At 43.8% G+C, this 20,021-nt stretch overlaps 1 protein-coding gene across 15 annotated transcripts in view; it reads right to left on the reverse strand.

The window, feature by feature from the left end:
- pdlim5a (PDZ and LIM domain 5a) overlaps positions 1-20,021 on the reverse strand; it is a 252,103-nt gene that overhangs the window by 70,058 nt on the left and 162,024 nt on the right. For 12 of the 15 annotated variants that reach the window (XM_059649664.1, XM_059649648.1, XM_059649741.1 and 9 more), the window contains 3 exons: positions 9,656-9,828; positions 7,711-7,753; positions 155-190 (listed from right to left, as the gene is read on the reverse strand). In XM_059649664.1, the coding sequence (XP_059505647.1) occupies positions 155-190; positions 7,711-7,753; positions 9,656-9,828 (252 nt within the window). Of the gene's footprint in view, positions 1-154; positions 191-7,710; positions 7,754-9,655; positions 9,829-10,744; positions 10,763-13,122; positions 13,144-19,518; positions 19,536-20,021 lie in introns of all 15 variants that reach the window. The other 3 variants (XM_059649918.1, XM_059649932.1, XM_059649954.1) reach the window with 3 other exon arrangements.

Consider the following 20,021-nt stretch of genomic DNA (forward strand, 5'->3'; position numbering starts at 1 on the left):
GACTGACACCAGCAACAAGGCAGTTTCATAACTTCAGTGCAAACAGGTGCTAGGAACATCAGACATACCAGGTCCATTACAGCCTGTGCGTGCGATAGAACAGTGCTGTGTTAAGAGTGAGACCATGCAGGGCTTGTGTTAGATCAGTTTTTACCTGTACCCTACTTTGTCATTTTCAGTCCCATTGTCCCTGAAGAGAACACGGGGAGAAAGAAAAATACTATTTCAAAACGAAGTACAACTCTTCAAATAGCATTATGGCTCTAACCACTTGTGGGGAGAACTACAATCTCAGAACAGAAACACAGAGCTATAAACCATTAAAAAAAAATTATTCTGAACTGCTAGAAGGTATTGACTCCACAATAATCATCACACAGTTAAACAAATGGAGTTTATCAATCATAGCTTTGTTGTAAAAAAAAAGAATGAACATAGGTGTCCGCTGAAGTTAAATTGTCACTATTGGTAGAAAGGTGAGCAGTGTGTGCACTGAGCCCAAACACTTAGCTTTAATAAGACTACACATCCTGTTGGACATCTCTATATTCATTCCTTGGACGTGGGTTTCACTGGCAGTGCCAGCCAGAATTTGTTCCCCATTGCCAAGTGCCCTTGAGCAGGTGGGTAGGTTGTCTATAACTGAGGAGAACTGTTAACAATCAGCCATGTTGCTCAAGGTCAGGAGTCAAGTGTAGCCAGTCCCATTAGAAAATCTGCCATTTCTTTCTCTTATACGCATTAAGGAACGATACTGGAATTTTTAAAAACAAATATCCAGTATTCCCAGGATTGATATAAATGTGGCTCATTTGATTAATTGGCTTTAATTTTCCCAAGTGCAGTAGTGGGATTTGAACTCCAATGCCCAAAACATTAGACCAGGCCTCTGGCTTAGTTAGTAACATTTCTTCCCTGTGATAGTAAGTACTGAAGAAACTCAGCAGATAGTGCAGCATCTGTGCAGGGAGAAACAAGGTATTAACATTGGGCCAATATTAGACTCCTCATATTGACCCAACTATGGAAATGTTAACTCTATTTTTCTCTCAGACCTGCAGGAGTTTCTCCAGCATTTTGTGTTTGTTTCAGATTTACAGCACCTGCAGAATTTTACTTTTGGTTAAACATTGTGAACATGCTACTGTCACTGACATTCAGCAGCATTCACTCTTTACTGCAAATTCTGCCAACTGCAGAAATCTCATTATCCCTCTAAAATAACAGCAACCACACCGAGTCAGAAAGGTCCCCACTCCTGGGGCTTGACTCAACGTACAGGCTAGGTGTTGCATTGCAGTGCTGAAGGAGTACTGCACCGTCACAGGAGGCAAGGAGCTTACCATCATTCAAGACTACCACACAAAGGCCCTTCAGCCCATCAAATCTGCACAAATCAAAAACAAGCACCGAACTGCTTCTAAGCCTCATCTCCATGTTACAGTTATCCTGAGTCATAAAGGATGTGGCTACAAATTCTCAACAGATGAAGCCATTAGTGACCACACTGTGATGAGATATAGAGCAGGAAGAGCCTCATGTGGGCCTTAAACACAGCCATGAACCTGGAATTCTGAATGGTTTATCTCTGATTTGTAAATTCTACGTAATAATTCACGAGGAGATTTTAAGGAGAAACGTTGGCTTCTGAAAAAGTAACACAAGATTCCAAAACCAGTCAATAACAATGAAGACTTGATTAATAATGAAAGCAGGTTTATTAAAATATGATTTCAACACCAACCAGCATATATAGATGGGTGTCCATGAAGTATAATACAAATATATTACAGGCTGACATAAAAACCTTTCCGAGCAGTTTGTAGCTAGTTGCATTCTGAAAGGACATCGCTATTCCCTTTGAAGAACGATCAGATTGAATTTGATTTTCGCCAAATAGCATTTAGGTATTCCTTTCCATCTCCCCGCCCTCATTCAAAAACATTTTTAAATAAATTAATCACCAGCCCAACTCTCACATGCCAACAATAGTCCATGTCGACCAATTCAGACAACGCTTCTGTCCCACTTTGGCAAGGCTTCACACAGAATCATCTCCTTCAGAGTGGGGGCAGAAACTCTCCCTCATATGAAAACAAACTTATCTCAAGGGGGGGGGGGGGTGGAAAGCAGGGAAGGGGGGTGGGGGAAGAAGAAAAGTCCACGCACAAGTCCAACATGTAACACAATGCATCTTCGCTAAACAACGCAGAGAACCTCAAATCTTTCATCGGTTCAAAAGCACTTATCCCCATCGCCCAGAGCTCGTCACACCACTACAGCAACTCGAGAACATCGATGGTGCTACGTAAATGCAAGTTACCGCTGCTTTACAGAAAAAGGGCCAGGCAAAATGCCAACAATCCAAATCACTAAATTCTACGACAGCGTTCATTCTTTTTTTTCTGAAGAAAAGGTGGAATTTTAAGAAGAATAACAGCAAAATCGCTGAACTACTGTTGACAGCAGAACACCATCGAGAACAGAAAGAGTACAGCCTGCCCAGTAAAAATATTTTTGGAACTTGTCACTTCTCAGGTAAACTAATTTACGTTAAGGACGCGAGCCGAAACGCCATGGTGCCAATCGCGCAGTTGTGCATATTTGGGGCTGTACCGTACAGTAGTGACCTTTGGCCTGTGGGGGAAAACAGTGACAGACAGACAGGAAGAAAGAGATAAAAACGAAGTGTCATTCTAACGTGCAGATATACCATTTGCTAGCTAGATACGTTCGTGCGCTCACAACCTACAATAGAGCAGTGTGGGAATGTGAATGCCAGTTAATTTATTCAAGATGCAGAGACGTGTTAATTAAGCAAAGTCCTCAGTGCAGCATGGATAAAGACTATAGCCCTGATGGCTAGTTTTTGACAAGAGGATAAATCGCCCACTCCTGGGTCATTGGAAAGTAGAAGGGGAAACGGTGGTTTTGCCAACGTTTTCAGGGCAACAGAAAGGAACTACTGGGGGAAAGGCCATTTCCACTGACTAAACAGTCGAAGGTTGGGAACACCACCTCATAATAAAAGAGGCAGGAAATGGGTGGCAGAATTTAAAACTTTCTCCCATGAATGGTAACTTATGATGGACTAAACATTAATTTGCACACTTTATACATTTTTGCTAACCAGAAGGTATGAAGGGATTATGGCACATTGAGTTAGGTTACAGCTCAGGTCATGATCTTGGTGAATCTCGGATTAGACTGAATGGGCAAAATGGCCTCCTATTGCTACATTAAATGACCTGTCTTCATTCAAAGCTAGGAAAAGAATCAACTTCATTTTTGTAAGTTGCCATTAGAGCTCACAGCACAAATGGCCATCATAGTTAATTATGTGTCCATTAGGAATCAGTTATTACCATATCTAGTAACAGGAAGAAATACCTTATTGATAGCTGTGACCTGCACTTGCCAACCCTGCCATCAGGGATGCTGTTTATATGCGCTTTTAGTCCTCCCCCAACTAAAAAAGGTATTTTTGCCTAGTTTTATATGGGCGAGACTTATTTGGCTCTAGATATGAGTAACCCCAACAAAGCGACCACTGTCACCTGTAGCTACCCCGAAGCATATGAATGCCTAGAGTCACATGTGGTCATTCCTGGTAGGATTGATAGGGTTTGCTCTTTTGGGTTCCAGGGTTAATCTGTCTGCAGATAAACTTCATTTTTTAAAAATTCAATTTCACTTCTGTGGATAGTTGGGTTTGAAGAAACAGCTTGGAGTTCCTAGTCCACTCCCATCTGCACTGGGCTCCTCTATCAGGCCTGGAAAGAGGAGATGGCTTCAGCTGGGAGCAGTTTGCACATGAAGCGCTTGAGACTCCTCCAGTAAGCTGCTCCATTTCCATGGCTCTACAGCTGCTGTATCAGACACAGAGTGCCAGTCACCCATACTGGTGCCACCATTGAGAAACCTGGCTACTTCGGACACTGGTCAAGATGCTGCGTCACGCACAAATGGGGAAACTGGCCCGTCTCAAGGTCACGACGAGGTGAGAACACCACTGTTCTTGTGCTCAGTCCCATGGAGTGTTGTGCAAAAGGAAATTCCACATTTGCTTGGGTTGGACACATGCAAGGACCATGCCACTGTCATGCAGAAACGCTCTTCAACAGCAAAACGAGAAATTGCACAGACGCCTGACTTACAATATAGCATGTAGTTTTCTTTCCCCCTTAGTTCATGCAAGGGCTGAGAGTGTCATTAGCTAAGCTAGCATTTATTGCCCATCCCCAATTGCCCCTTGATCCGAATAGCTTTCTAGGTCCATTTCCAGGGCAGTTAAGAGTCAACTATATTTCATTAGTCCTCAACACACACCCACCCCATTCCATAGCCATTCTCGGTCCTTGTTTTGTCTGTTCTACAAATTTAATTCCAGAGGTGGCTGTACATTTCAAAGTCTTTTAGACGATCAGTGGATTTAATACCAAAGTTTTCAGACTGTCATGCTGCTCTCTGACTTCAAGCTTACAAATCACCCAGTCATTTGGTGGTGATGGAATTAACTGATTAAAAAAAAACAGTTTAAAAGCAAGCAAGTCCACTTTAGATCAGGTGCTAATCCAGGCTGGAAAATTGATAATCTTCCACTTCCGGCAAACCATTCCAAGGAACACACCTGAGGTGTGCAGGTGGAATGTTTGGAGTTGCAACCTATCAGAGGAATGCTCAGCAAGCAGAGTTTCCTTACTGTTATTGACAGAGGCACTCACACCAAATGTGTTGAATAAACCTGGTGAAGGTATCACTGCATATCAGTGGGACAAGACAGCAAACTGCAGAACTTTCTGTGGTCAGCAGAGGTCGCCAACAGTCCACCATTGAGTCTCCATTAACAATCCTCTGCCTTCTGAATACTGCACTCAGTCTGATAAAAGTGCCATTTAAAAATACAACTAAAGACAGTTGACTACATAAATGAAGACAGCTTGAGATGGATGTTTCTAAAATGCTTGAAAATGTGATGAGAATAAGTATCAATGGAAGAGATGATAGTTGTATTCCACTTTCGGGGAAGGGTCACTGCGCCTGAAATGTTAACTCTGATTTTTCGTCACAGAAGCTGCCAGACCTGCTGAGGTGTTCCAGCAACTTCTGTTTTTGTTCATGATTGTCGTACTCCCCTTGGATAATGGCTCTGCCCTCCAATGTTAGCATGGGCTTTACAGAAACACTGATGTCAGTGTGAAATGTGCCAGTAAGGGTTTGATATTGGCATGTCCTATGGCTATTACAAATGAAACCTCGTTTCCTTCCCACATTCAACTGTCACTAAAATTCCTTTTTTAAACACTTGCGGGAATCCAGAGGAAGGGTCGAGTTACCAGGATTTTGAAACTCAAGATGAATGAGAACTGAAATCTGACAAATTTGGTGTGCAGCAACTTCTAGTCAACAGCTACTTTGTTTAGACAGGACTTCGAATGACCCAATGTAAGCAATGTCCTGTCTGCTCCTCTATCTCTTAACACTTACCCCAACTTCATAAGAACAAAACTCCTAAATCTCCCACGTCTTCTTTTCCTCACTCAAATCTACAGACTTCTGCACCACATCGATAAACTGTTTTCCCCACAATGACATTCACACTTCCGCCTCCCCCCCCCTCCCTTTTTATTTCAGAACCCTCTCCCCATCCCCCTTTTCTGATGAAGGGTCTAGGCCCGAAACGTCAGCTTTTGTGCTCCTAAAATGCTGCTTGGCCTGCTGTGTTCATCCAGCTCTACGTCTTGTTACCTCAAAATGTTAACTCACTTCCTCTCCAGATCTGCTGAGTTTCCGGTGTTTTTGGTTTTTATTCATGATTTATAGAATCATGCAGATAGAGGCTATCTGGCCCTCTGGGGCACCAATCCTCCAAACAGCATCCCACACAAACCCAACACTAAACCCCCAACTTATCCCTGTAAACCTGCATTTCCAATGGCCAACCCTCCCAACCTGCACACCTTTGGACTGTGGGAGGAGACCTGAGCACCCAGCTGAAACCCACGCAGTGACGGGGAGAATGTGCAAACTCCACAGAGACAGTGCCTGAGGGTGGAATCGAACCCAAGTCCCTGGAGCTGTGAGGCATCAGTGCTAACCACTGAGCCACCGTGCTGCCCACGTTTCTCAACAGGAAAACATGTCCTCAAGTCCAATCCATCAGCACTTCGAGTTCAAGTACGGATTTTTACACCAAAACACAGGTTCACGCTGACAATAATGCACCAACATCCAGCAGCGACAATCCTGAGCCACAGTCACACAGGAAGTGAACATCAATACCACCTGATAGACCCTAGTTTCAGGTCATGCTGACTGAGGCCAGGACACAGCGAAAGTAAAGTTCTACAAGGAATGTGCTGAGTCCTCACTGGTAGCAATGGTTCGAGTTAACGAGAAATCTGCAGGGGCATTTCATTAATGATGAGCCTCAAGAACATTCTGTCAAAAGTTCAATAAGTTCCCAGCAAGGTCCAACTTTGTGAGAGATAATGGGAACTGCAGATGCTGGAGAATCCGAGATAACAAAGTGTGGAGCTGGATGAACACAGCAGGCCAAGCAGCATCTCAGGAGCACAAAAGCTGTCTCTGATGAAGGGTCTAGGCCCGAAATGTCAGCTTTTGTGCTCCTAAGAGGCTGCTTGGCCTGCTGTGTCCATCCAGCTCCACACTTTGTTATCCCAACTTTGTATGACCCTGGCATTGCTAAGTGAGACCAGTGTGGGACACCATTACCACTATACATCCCTCGCTTTCAGGTTAAAACAGAACACCCCATCTTGGTTAGTATTTCCCGTGGATGGTCAACAGACAACATAAAGTGTTTCTACTCAAGGCAATTTTGACATTTCCTGACATAAAACAGTCAGCAAAAATCAGAAACCTGTACATACACAGTAATAAAAGACAAACATAACCTCAAACTCTAACAATCTCACCCATAACTTGAGATCTATCAATATTTTTACAAGCGTGTTCATGCAAGATATTACTGTTGTTTCAAAATTAATACTGGCTGAAAAAAGGCATCATTCAGTAATTCAATTTAGTATTAATAAGCCAGCAAGGCAAACTAAAATTTGAATGAACCTTGTTCCTAATAAATTAGGAATTATTTTCAGGAAGAGAGTGTTAAGAGCAGCCTGGTGGCTCAGTGGTTAGCACTGCAGCCTCACAGCGCCAGGGACCCGGGTTCAATCCCATGCACAATCTCCCTGCGTCTGCGTGGGTTTCCTCCGGGTGCTCTGGTTTCCTCCCACAGTCCAAAGATGTGCAAATGCAGTGGATTGGCCGTGCTAAATTGCCCGTAGTGTTCAGAGGTGTGTGGGTTATAGGGGGATGTGTCGGGGGGGTGGGATGCTCCAAGGGGCAGTGGACTTGTTGGGCCGAAGGGCTTGTTTCCACACTGTAGGGATTCTAATCTAACTCCAGGGAATCTAATCTTAACAGGGCACAGGGACTCAGTGGGCACTTTTGCGTTGGGTTGTGGTCTTGCTTTGTTAAATGTAATCCACCCCATCGTACAAGCGCTCCGACCACAGCAACGCTTTTGTGTATTTGTAGCTCAGCAGGGGCAGATTATGTTAGATACACACGATCAGAACCAGCGCATTGTCCAGATTAAGAGTCACAAGGCAGCACATACTTCAACAACAAGAATCAAACCCAAAATGGCAGAAGGGCACCCGAGAGTTCCGCTCAGCATCTTACCTCGCCTTCTTGCTAGTCTCATTTGCTGGAGTTGTCTCACCCACTAGAAGAGGAACAGAAATAACTAGTCAGCTACTACAACTAGGAATAAAAATGGAAAACGCTGACAACTCAGCATGATGTAGTTTAGCCTTCTGGTGACAAAAGCCAATATTTCTTTCACGGACATGCCAACAAGAGTAGGCCACTCAGCCCTTCAATCTTATTTCAACCTTCACTCTACATTCCCACATAGCCCCGATAATTTTCACCCCCTTAGTAATTACTCAACACAAACACACAAACCCAGCATAATGCAGCAGCTGACGATACTTTGAGATAACATACACCCAAGAGGCCGTTCATCCTCTCAAGCCTGTTTCACTATTCATGGAGATCGCAGCTGGTCCATTTCTATCCAAACAAACTCCATGAGCATAATAACTAGATAGACGCAAAACATGGCATGATCCTGTTGGATGGCTGGACAGGGCTTGAGGGGCCAAATGGTCTACTCCGACTCTCGTTTCATGTGTTTGTTTGTAAGTACTTCTGTTCAGTGAAAGCCTCAGAGACCCATCGGTAAATTCTTATCCTCTAACATACGGAGATACTCTTCAAAACCATACTATTAGAGATTGGGTAAAAGTCCGATTGGAGCCTCCTCAACAAGGCACCTGGGGACATGCGAATACATAAAGTGTAAGCTGTTGCTGGCGCTGAAACGGTCATTGCCTTTCTCCAGGCGACCAGCTTCGGGCATTCCTGCTTGAGGTCGGCTCATTTTCACTGCTGTGGCTGCGTGCTCCCATTTTAAAGTTAGCTCGTTGTTAAAAGTGAAAACAAACACACACACACACACACACACTTGGGGGACAACAAAACACCGTCAAATGATGCTGACATTTGCAACCTGGAGCAGATTAAAGGATTCCAGCTGTGCACATCTCTCCTATTCAAATCATTTAATGCTCATTCCTACCACAGCCCAAAGCAGGACCTGCAGTGAGGAAGATGGTTACAGGAACAGAAATTAATAGGATTAACGATGCTGTCATATTCATGTCCCATCTCCCCAGCAAGAGATTCCTTTGCGCAACTGACTGCAGCCTATTGGGTCTTTGAAAAGCTGGATGTCAGTAAAAGGCTCCGCAGTTCCCTGCAAATGCTGAGGCAGTCAGAAGATTTGGCCTTTCCACACTGTCACAATTTTCCCTTTCGCTCGGAGACGACTGAAGGCAGATGGCATCAAAGCAATCGGCTCTGCCAACAAGCTCTTCTCACTGCCTGGCCCCAAGCCATGGAACTGCGTGACTGAGTTGTGCAATTGCATCGTGCAGGAGCCAGGAGGAGGCCATTTAGCCCTCAAGGCTTAAAATGTCACTCAATACAATCGTGGCTCATCAGTGACCCAACTCCGTCAAATTTTATCAGCTCTTTTACCACCCTCGCTTCAAAATGAAACAACAGAAAAAATCTAATCAAGCTCACTCTTGACATTTTTATTTGCAATGAGCGCACCAACTTCAACAGCCTTTGGGAGAGAGTGTGTTCCAGACACCTTGTGTGTCACGACCTGCTTCCTAATGCCACCCCTGAACAGCCTGGCTCAAAGTTGAAGGCCCTGAACTAACCCCATCAACGCATTCAACCAACTCAATAGATAAGCCAACAAAAGATGGTCCCGAATTGTGAACTGGGACACTCCTTGAAGCTGAATACATCAGCATTTTTCACTGTAACTGAAGAAGGGTCTAGGCCCGAAACGTCAGCTTTTGTGCTCCTGAGATGCTGCTTGGCCTGCTGTGTTCATCCAGCTCCACACTTTGTAATCTTGGATTCTCCAGCATCTGCAGTTCCCATTATCTCTGATACAGCATTTTTCACTGTTTCATTAGACATGGGCTATCAGTCACCTACGAGACACTGATTTTATCTGTGAAAGGGAAGGAGGAACGTTACTCACTATGCTCAGTGCCAGTCATCTGGGCAAGGATGCAGAAGGAGCGTGACTGAGCAGTGCCAGTCTTTGGCTGCCAATCTTCAGTGTCTTGCATCAAACGTTTCTTGCTCTGATCACTAAGGTTATGGTGATAATGCACATCAGGTTGGACGCTGGCCATGTACTGTCGGGGGGAGCTGGACAGGAGGGGACAGGGAAAAACAAAGAAAGACTTTAAAACGCTTGCCTTGTCAGTGTTCAGACTTTGAACCATTAACACTGTGTGCATTCACAGCTCTGTTTTGGAGACACATTGTTCTTACCGTCAAGCGACTAATGAGTTATACGTTCATTTTAACAGTGAAAGATTTAGGATCGGGCTTTGTCAATCACTCAGTAAAAACCACACAGGGACAAACAAGTCCCAGGTTCGCTCACAAGTGCTAGAATCCAATCTTGCCAGAACAGCAAATCACAAGCCATTGGAATAAAACAGTAGCAGTGCCGCAGTACTGAGAGAGATGGCAGTACTCATTCTGGATTCCCACTCAACATCTAAGCAGGAAGTGTGACTGTGAGTGAGGACAGTCATGGGCACCAGCGATCTGCACAGTACTGCAGCCTGGAACAAGAGTTGCCTTGGCTCGAGGTTCAGAACCTGAAGGTGTATGGAAATCATTAAGCTTTATAAATCTGTAAGGAGTCAACAGACTAAAAAGGTGGGATAGTACAGAAAGGAAAAAAAGAATTAGATTGGAAAAATAATTTGATTAAAGGTATGTGCCACAGCCTTCCCTTTAATCACCATGGCACAGCAATGTTTTGTCAAGACATTTCCCCTGAAGAGAAAACATAGACAAGCAAATCACAGACTGCGTTAATCTTGTGACTTCTTTCCTCTTTCCCCCTGTGATGGAGGGTACAGAAAGGAAGGTCCTGGCACCTGTCGGCAGGCAACGTAGTTCAGGATATGGAGTCTTGGTTTCTTGGGACACTGACTCTCTCTCACACACAGACACAGACACAGCACTCTGATGACAAAGAATACTTCCAATACACACAGCTGCTATTCATGCCACTCAAGAGAAAACACAAAATGATCCATGGATTTACCGTCCGGGTAGCTGTCTCCTTTAAAAGGTGGAAAGTAGGAAGTTGTAGCCAGTGTTTGAAACAGATGGAAAAGCAGGAGAGACAGTTCACAAAGATGGAGGGAAAAAAAATGAGAAAAAAAAAGAATGAACAGTTCACATAAACCACGACTGAGAGAATGATTCAAGACTAGGACACACAGAAGGAATTGGTTAGCTTATCAGAAACCAGCAGAATATCTTTATAAAACATTTATTCTAACCTCAGGTAAATCAGAAAGGATAACATTTCTTTTGACCTCAGGTATCAACTGTTACTCAACACTCTATATAAAAATAATGTTTTGACTCAATGTCTTTTATGTACTGAAGCATCTCAAGGTGCTTCACAGAAGCATCGTAAAGCAAAATACGACAGAGGATCACTTAAGGAGAACTTAGATCAGGTAAGCCTACAGCTTGGCTAAAGTGGCATGGTTGCAGATGTTTTAAAAGAGGAAGTTTACAATATGACTGTATGAACGACTTAGGGTCAGAGTCATACAGCAATAGAAACAGACCCTTCAGTCCAACTCATCCATGCTGAACTAGGTCCATTTGCCTGCATTTGTCCCTATATTCCTCCAAACCCGTCCGAAAGTCTTTTCAATGTTGTAGTTTTACAGGCTTCTGCAAGTTCCTCTGGCAGCTCGTTCCATACATCCTCTGCATGAGAAAGTTGTCCCTCAGGTCCCTTCTAAATCTTTCCCCTCTCACCTTAAACAAACGCCCTCTAGTTTTGGACTCCCCCTACCCTAGGGAAAAGGCCCTGGCTATTCACCTTCTCTATGCCCCACATGATTTTATAAACCCCTATAAGGCCACCCCCCCTCAGTCTCCGATGTTGCAGTGAAAGTCCCAACCTATCCAGCATCTCCCTGTAACTCAAACCATCCAGTCTCTGTAACATCCCCGGAAACCACTTTTTGCATCGTTTCCAGTTTAATAACATGCTGAAAACTTTGTGCCGCTCTGTCTCAGACCAAAAAAAACTCACTTGAAATTCAAACCCATTGCTCTGTGTCTTCTCATTAGTGCTTGGTCAGTAGACCATTCTGATGGGGCCCTTACAGTTATGGTCAACTGACTATTTAACCATAGGGTGATGGGAAGCAATGCATCTTAGGCTCAGGCGCCTTATGAAACAGTAGCAAATTCTCGAGTCTATTTTTGTCCTGGAGTTTTTAATGATTGCTGAATGCAGCTCGAACCAAATTATTCAAGTTTGCTCTCAGTAAAGCAAGCATGGCTGCAGCAGCTACTTCAACTCTTCAAACCCAAACTTTACACTTGGTTAAACATATTCAATTTTGAAAATAAACTGGCAAATAAAAAAAAACCATATGTTAACCAGGAAAGTGCGAAAATTACACACAAAACAGGGGAGCCACATTTAGGTTTTGGAAAACTGGGAATAAATGAGGAAGCAAAAATATTTAAAGTAAATGTAAAAAGGAGAAACAAAGTGTCACACACAACTCCAAACATTTTGGCATCAAACTTAAGTACATCTTAGGAATGTAGGATCAGGAGGATGCAAATTAGCCCTGTACCTCTGAATTAGATTACATTTACATTGCATCTTAACTCCCAAGCACTCCTGTTGGATCCTAGTCTTCCACAGCTTTGGCTACGAATATAAACCAATTTTAGTTTCCATAATTTTAAAAGTGACGTCCAGCCTCAGCAACATTTTTATTTTGGTGACTGCTTGGCAGGGGTATCACTGTGGAGCAAGGAAACAGTTCTAGATTTCTACTGCTCATTATTACATAAAGAACTGCTTCCCATCATCATCCTCAATGATCTCACTCAAATTGTAAGGTGAATCCTGCTGTTTGACCAAATTGACACTCCCCAGATAAATAACCTTCAGTTCTCTGCCTGCCTTCAAGTGGAGTCACTTTTCCAAAAGTAGGAGCGGCACAGTGGCTCCGTGGTTAGCACTGCAGCCTCACAGCACCAGGGACCCGGGTTTGATTCCACCCTTGGGCAACTGTCTGTGTGGAGTTTGCACATTCTCCCCGTGTTTGCGTGGATTTCCTTTGGGTGCTCCGATTTCATCCCACAGTCCAAAGATGTGCAGGTTAGGATGGATTTCCCATACTGTCCAGGGATATGCAGGCTAGGTGGGAAATGCAGGGATTGGGTAGGGCAGGGGGGTGAGTCTGGGTGGGATGCTCTTCGAAGAGTTGGTGTGGACTTGTGGGGCTGAATGGCCTGTTTCCACACTGTAGGGATTCTTTAAAGTTCGATGAACTAATTCATATCCCATGGTATTAAAGCCAGGTGCTTTCTTTATGATGTTACTGTCGCAAATCAATTGAAAATCTAACAGACAGACACTGATATTCTACTTACTCTGAAACATACGTAGGGCCACTGGCAGGCACAGGGGAGAAAGAGAGGGACAGTGCATGATACGGAAGAGTCACGAATGAGTCATGGAAAACAAAACAATGGAATGAAGATGGAAAAACAAAAGAAAGAGTGACACATTTGGAAAAATAAGTCAACAAATAAATAAACCAAATTTTCCTGTAATGCTGCAGGCTGCAGAGATGGGAAGCCACAAGAAGATGCACACCAAATTCCAAACTCCTGTGCATTACACTACAGTTCATCCCATCTTGGACCCCAACCAGTTGATTGAGCTACTTCAGGGATGAGTGCTTCTAATTATGGGGAAGGGTTCTGGTTAGGACTGAAACATGCAGTCAAATGCGTACTCAACCAAACATGAATGGTTTCCCACCTGGTGAGGAGTACCATCCTCCCTAGTACTGTTGACTAAGTATGGTCTGTGGTTGGCACAACACTGAGCTTTGACTGTATCACCTTGACTAACTTTGATTGGACAGGGAGACAGATGCAGATTGCATTGGAGAAGGTCCGGATCACACCATTACTCTATTATTTTGGTTGACTTGAAAAACAAAAGGTTAAAAATGTGTGGGTTCAGAAAATCAGGAGGGCATTATTTGTCCAAAGGGTTATGGGATGTTAGTTTTTCCTGCTTCAAATGTCAGGAATGGACAATAAATGTGGTCTAGACAGGGCCAGTCATATTTCATGTGGTTTGGGATGGAAACTTACAGGTAGTGCTGTTCGTTTTCATCTGCTAACCAAGTCCTTCGAGATGGGAATGATTACAAGTTTGGAAAGTGCTGGCAAAAGGTCCTGGGTGAGATGCTACAGGATATCTAGTAGATGGCGCAGCTACTAGAGAGAGTGTATGTTGAAGGCGATGAAGAGGTCCCAAATATATTGGGAGGAGAAGACATCAAGTGGTAAGAGATGAGATGAGATGAGATGAGGCATTAGGAGAGACAACAAGATGAGGTGAGATAAGCAAAGAGAGCCGGGGTTGATCCTTAAAGTAAGAACTCCCAATGAACAGCAGAACATCCAGCTGACTGTGCATTCCAGAATCTCTATGGTCACAGCACAGTACATGACATATGGCCCAACATGTCTTTGTTGGCTCTCGAAAAGGAACAGTTCCCCTCCAGGCAATTTTGCACACCCTTCCTCTTTCAGATAATTCCCTCTTGAACATCTAAATCAACTTCATTCTCTTGGCATTCCATCGCAGAATTTAACCACGGGCAGCGGGTGAAAGATTTCTTTGTTGTTCCATCGATTCTTTTGTCAATTACCTTAAATCTATGCCCTCACATTTTCAATTTCTTCAAAAGTGGGAACAATTTCTCCTGCTCTACTCTGTCAAGACTCCTTATGGTTTTGAATACTTCTCTTGAATTTCATCTCAGGCTTCTCCTCTCCAATAATCCCAATTTCTCTAGTCTAACTACAAAGCTGAAATTCCTCATCTCTGGAACCATTCTCAGGTATCTTTTCTGCAACCTGTTTAATGCTTTCACATCCTTCCTAGGGTGTAGTGTTCAGTTCAGAACTGGATGCAATATTATAGTTGAGGCTGAACAAGTGTTCTGCACGAGTTGAACATCAGTTCCTTGTATTTTTTTGCTCTATGTTTCTAATGATCAAGCACAGGATGCCATATGCTTTATTTTCATTATTGTATACTATCACATTGCCTTGCTACCTGTATGTACACATACACATATAGCTTGTAGCCCACATCCTGGTCTCAGGCTTGCTGCAGTATTCCAGCGAATCTCAGCACAAGCTGAAAGAACATCACCTCATTTTCCACTTGGAGACCCTGCAATTTTCTGGACTCAGTTCAATAACTTTAAGGCTTGGGCGGTCCCATATCCTTAACCTGACCCCAACCCCACACACCAGGCCTTGATATCACACATATTGCTATAAGCACTCAACCCATATTAGCCACTAACAGTCCCCATTGATAGCTATCCACCCTCCTAGCCATTATCCACTCCTTTGTCTGTCCAACCGTTCTCCCTCTTTGGGCTGTATCCCCACCTATCGTTAACTCCTTACCCCATTAACTCACACCCAATCTTCTGCATACAAAGCAACATTTTCCTAGCGACCGTCAGTTCTGAGGAAAGGTCATTCAACCTGAAACGTTAGCTCTGATTTCTCTCCACGGATGCTCCACTGAGCTTTTCCAGCAATTTCTGTTTCCATTTCTGATTTACAGCATCGAAAGTTTTTTTTAAATACTTGTGCCTTTCCACTCCTCTGCAACATTTAGAATTTGTCCTTGATGGTATATTGTCTTTCTGTTCTGTTTCTACCAACGTAAATCATTTCACACATTTCCACATTAAATTTCATTTGCCACTAGCTTGCCCATTCTACTAGCCTGCCCATATTCTTTGGAAGTTCTACATGATCCTCTTCACAGTCCACAATGCTTCCAAATTTTATATTACCTGCACATTTTAAAATTTTGTCCTCCACAATAAAGATTCAGTGATTAATACACATCAGGAATGTTAGAATGTCAACACCAGCTTCTGGTCAACTCTACGACAAACTGTCCTTCTGTTCAACAAAGTATAGCATACCATCATTGCCTGCTGTCTCTCAGACAATTTTGTATCCAAGTTGCTGAGACAGTAGGGATTGCAGATGCTGGAGAATCCGAGATAACATGTAGGACAGGCTGAACAAGTGTTCTGCACGAGTTGAACATCAGTTCCTTATATTTTTTTGCTCTGTGTTTCTAATGATCAAGCACAGGATGCCATATGCTTTATTTTCATGCTACTGTTGCTTTTATTCCATTTCCTCACTTACTGCTGTGCTGCAATTGGTCATTTTTTGTTTTGAAATTTCATGAACTCGGCATTAACTTTATCCAGAGATAGTAGGAACTGCCTATGATGGAGAATCTGAGATAACAAGGTGTAGAACTGGATGAACACAGTAGGCCACGCAGCATCAGAGGAGCAGGAAGGCTAACGTTTTGGGCCTAGACCCTTCTCCAGAAATGGGGGACAGGAAGGAGGATTCTGAAATAAATAGGAAAGAGAGGGGGTGGCGGATAGAAGATGGATAAAAGGAGTAGATAGGTGGAGAGGAGACAGACAGATCAAAGAGGTGGGGATGGAGCCAGTAAAGGTGAGTGTAGGTGTGGAGTTAGGGAGGGGATAGGTCGGTTCAGGGAGGACGGACAGGTCAAGGGGGCGGGGCTTGATGTGGAAGAAGGGGACAGGTGGAAGAAAGGACAGGTTAGGGAGGTGGGGACAAGTTGTGCTGGTTTTGGGATGCAGTCAGGGGAGGGGAGATTTTGAAGCTTGTGAGGTCCACATTGATACCATTGGGCTGCAGGGTTCCCAAGCGGAATATGAGTTACTGTTCCTGCAATCTTTAGGTGGCATCATTGTGGCACTGCAGGGCACCCAGGATAGACATGTCATCTAAAGAATGGGAGGGGGAGTTGAAATGGTTCGCGACTGGGAGGTGCAGTTGTTTGTTGCAAACCGAGCGGAGGTGTTCTGTAAAGTGGTCCCCAAACCTCCACTTGGTTTCCCTGATGTAGAGGTAGCCACACTGGGTACAGCGGATGCCGTATACCACATTGGCAGATGTGCAGGTGAACATCTACTTGATGAGGAAGGTCTTCTTGGGGCCTCGGATGGGAGTGAGGGGGTAGGCTTGTTGTGGGGGGCGGGGGTGCAGGTTTAGCACTTTCTGCAGTTGCAGGGGAAAGTGCCGGGTGTGGTGGGGTTGGAGGGGAGTGTGGAACTGACAAGTGAGTCACGGAGAGTGTGGTCGCTCCGGAAAGCAGATAAGGGTGGGGAGGGAAAAAATGTCTTTGGTGGTGGGGTCGGATTGTAGATGGTGGAAGTGTCGGAGGATGATGTATGAGAGCCGGATGTTGGTAGGGTGGCACGTGAAGATGAGGAGGATTCTGTTTCGGTTGTTATTGCGGGGACGGGGTGTGAGGGATAAGTTGCGGGAAATGCAGGAGACACGGTCTAGGGCGTTCTCAACCACTTTGGTGGGGGTTTGGGGGCCATGTTGTGGTCCTCGAAAAGCGAGGACATCTGAGATGTTTGAGAGTGGAATGCCTCATCCTGGGAGCAGATGCAGTGGAGGAGAAGGAATTAGGAATAGGGGATGGCATTTTTGCAGGAAGGTGGATGGGAGGAGGTGTATTCTAGGTAGCAGTGGGAGTCGGTGGGCTTGAAATGGATACTGGTTTGCAGTTGGCAAATCTGTGTTGGCTTTGCATAATTAATTAACCTGAAACCAACCTCGTGACCACAGTAATTGATACAGAGAAAAGAAGAAGTGACCTTCAATGTACATCGAGCACTCTTACTGCAACTTTTCATTCCTTAGCCCGAAACAAATAGCGTCCGTCCTTGATCTCTGAGTCATTCTCCCTCCTTACCTCTCTCTCTCTGTCCAGCACCACAATGCTCACCTTAACCCAACACTGCTACCCGCCCCCACCTTCCTTTTCTCTCTATGGGATCTTTCACAAATACAATGTGCTCAGAAAAATCAGTCTCCTGTCACCTAATAACCATTAAGTTTATTACATTTATGCCCACAAAAGATTTTTGGATTTGTTTTTAGGCTAACTGTCAATCCCTTCTCAAATGTTTTCTCCACTTCTTTCATTTTCCCTGTGAACCTTCTGTATTTAACCTAACATCAGTCGAACCGCCCTTTCCTTCTTTACATCAATCGCCATGTTTTTGTCACCCAGGGAGCTCAAGATGTGCTGACCTTACATTTTCTCTTTGTAGGAATATACCACGACAGGACCTGAACACACTATTTTTAATGGTCGCCCATTGTTTAATTAGTCTTCCTTGCCAACCTTAAATTCTATTTAACTGGGTCAAATCCATTCTTCACTCAGTGAAGTTGGCTAGCCCCCAGTTGACTATTTTTTCTTTCAATTGTTCCTTACCCTTTTCCAAAGGCAAAGTCTTATGATACACTAAATACTTCCCGTAATGACATTTGAACCATTTGGCCAACCTCATTCCCAAGAATCAGATCTTGCGATGCCTCATTTCTCAGTGGACTGGAAATGTATTACATTTGAAAATTCTCCTAAACACAGTTTAGGAACTCCTGTGCCTCTCTGCTGTTTACAGTTAATTATCTGTATATCAGCTATGACAGTACTAAAGTCCCACATTATAACTATTCTAAAATTGACTACTGCACTCCATAATTTTTGCACCTCTGAGGTTTCTTTGTACATTTGTTTCTCTACATCCTTCCAACTAGGTGACCTTAAACTACATCTAGCAATTTTATTGCAACTTTGTTCCTTAGCCCGAACCAAAAAGATTCAGTCCTTGACCTCTGAGTCAATCTCCCTCATTCCCTCTCTCTCTGTCTAGCACCGCAATGCATTCCTTAAAGAACAATGCCACCCTCCCCCACCTTCCTTTTCTCCCTTTGGGATCTTTCACAAATACAATGATTTTCCTGGGCACACTCTCCAGTCACAGGGACAGAAGAACACCAGAACTGGACCAGGCCATTAAGGGTTTTCAGGCCTACTCTGTCATTCAATGAGATCATTTATTCACTCACTTCTTCCCCAAGATACTCCCACATCCCCAATCTCTATTTCAAACATTCACAGTGGCTCAAATTCCCCAAAGATTCACAATCCTCCAAGTTGAAAAAAATACTTTGTTGCCATCTCAGTCTCAAGTTGCTGCCCCTTATTTTAAACAGTGCTCACAAACCTGCCCTCCTCTGAGCTCATGTAGCTAGGGTGGAAAAAAAATCATTAATCATATCCCATTAATTTTCGAAGTTTATAGTTGTGCCAGACACTTAGTTAGTGTTGAATTAATCTGTTTCTTAAAAATAAACTCTCACTTTAAGATGTGCTGTTGACCGCAGAGTTTCCTGGAATGGGATTTGTTTTTGATTGGAAAGGTGTTAGAGTTGGGCAACAATTCAAGGTCCTAAGGGTCAGGTCACAAATCAAGGTAGTAATTTTGCTGGAAAGTCAAGTTTAAGGAATTCAGCCTTTGTACAAACTCAGAATCTTCATCTCATTATGAATGCATGCATTTGCAGTCAGTGAAGCACAAACAAAAAGCTAGCAAGTTCCGACAGAACATGTACATGATCGAATTGTGACAACATCACGTCCAATGCATTTCTAATTTGCCTTTTGCATGGAGACAAGTCACAAGGGGGAGGGGGAGAGAGGGAGAGGGAGAGGGTAAGTGGGGAGGGGGACAGACAGAGAATAAAGGAAAGAACAGATGGAAACAACACTTTGTAAAGGGTCATTCCTTGCATAGCAACCACACATGCTAGTTACTGACAAGTCATGAGTCATCAGATGATAGTAAGACGGACACTAACTTGGCCAGGATCTGTGTCTGAAAAGAAAAGAGATTACGTTTCATCAGTAAACATACTTTTTTTTGGATTTTATGTTTTGCCAATCCAAGCTTCAAAGAAAGTAGAACACAAAATGTTTGTTGGGTGGGTGCAAAAAAAATAAAATCGAATACAACCTTCGAGACCAGACCAGCTAAAAGACTCACTTTGGAGAAAGGTAAAATGACTTTTCCTTTGGGGTGACTTGAAGTTTGGATCGACATGATCCTGCTCACTCAGCAAGCAGCAGACACAACTTCAGGCTAGGGTTGTTTGAGAGATAGTAGGAACTGCCGATGCTGGAGAATCTGAGATAACAAGGTGTAGAGCTGGATGAACACAGCAGGCTAAGCAGCAGAGGAGCAGGAAAGGTCCGACAAAGGTCTAGGCCCAAAATGTCAGCCTTCCCACTCCTCTGATGCTGCTTGGCCTGCTGTGTTCATCCAGCTCTACACCTTGTTATTTCAGGCTAGGGTAGTCTTGAA

The sequence above is a fragment of the Stegostoma tigrinum genome, chromosome 1, assembly GCF_030684315.1.
Source record: "Stegostoma tigrinum isolate sSteTig4 chromosome 1, sSteTig4.hap1, whole genome shotgun sequence".
Lineage (NCBI taxonomy): Eukaryota > Metazoa > Chordata > Chondrichthyes > Orectolobiformes > Stegostomatidae > Stegostoma > Stegostoma tigrinum.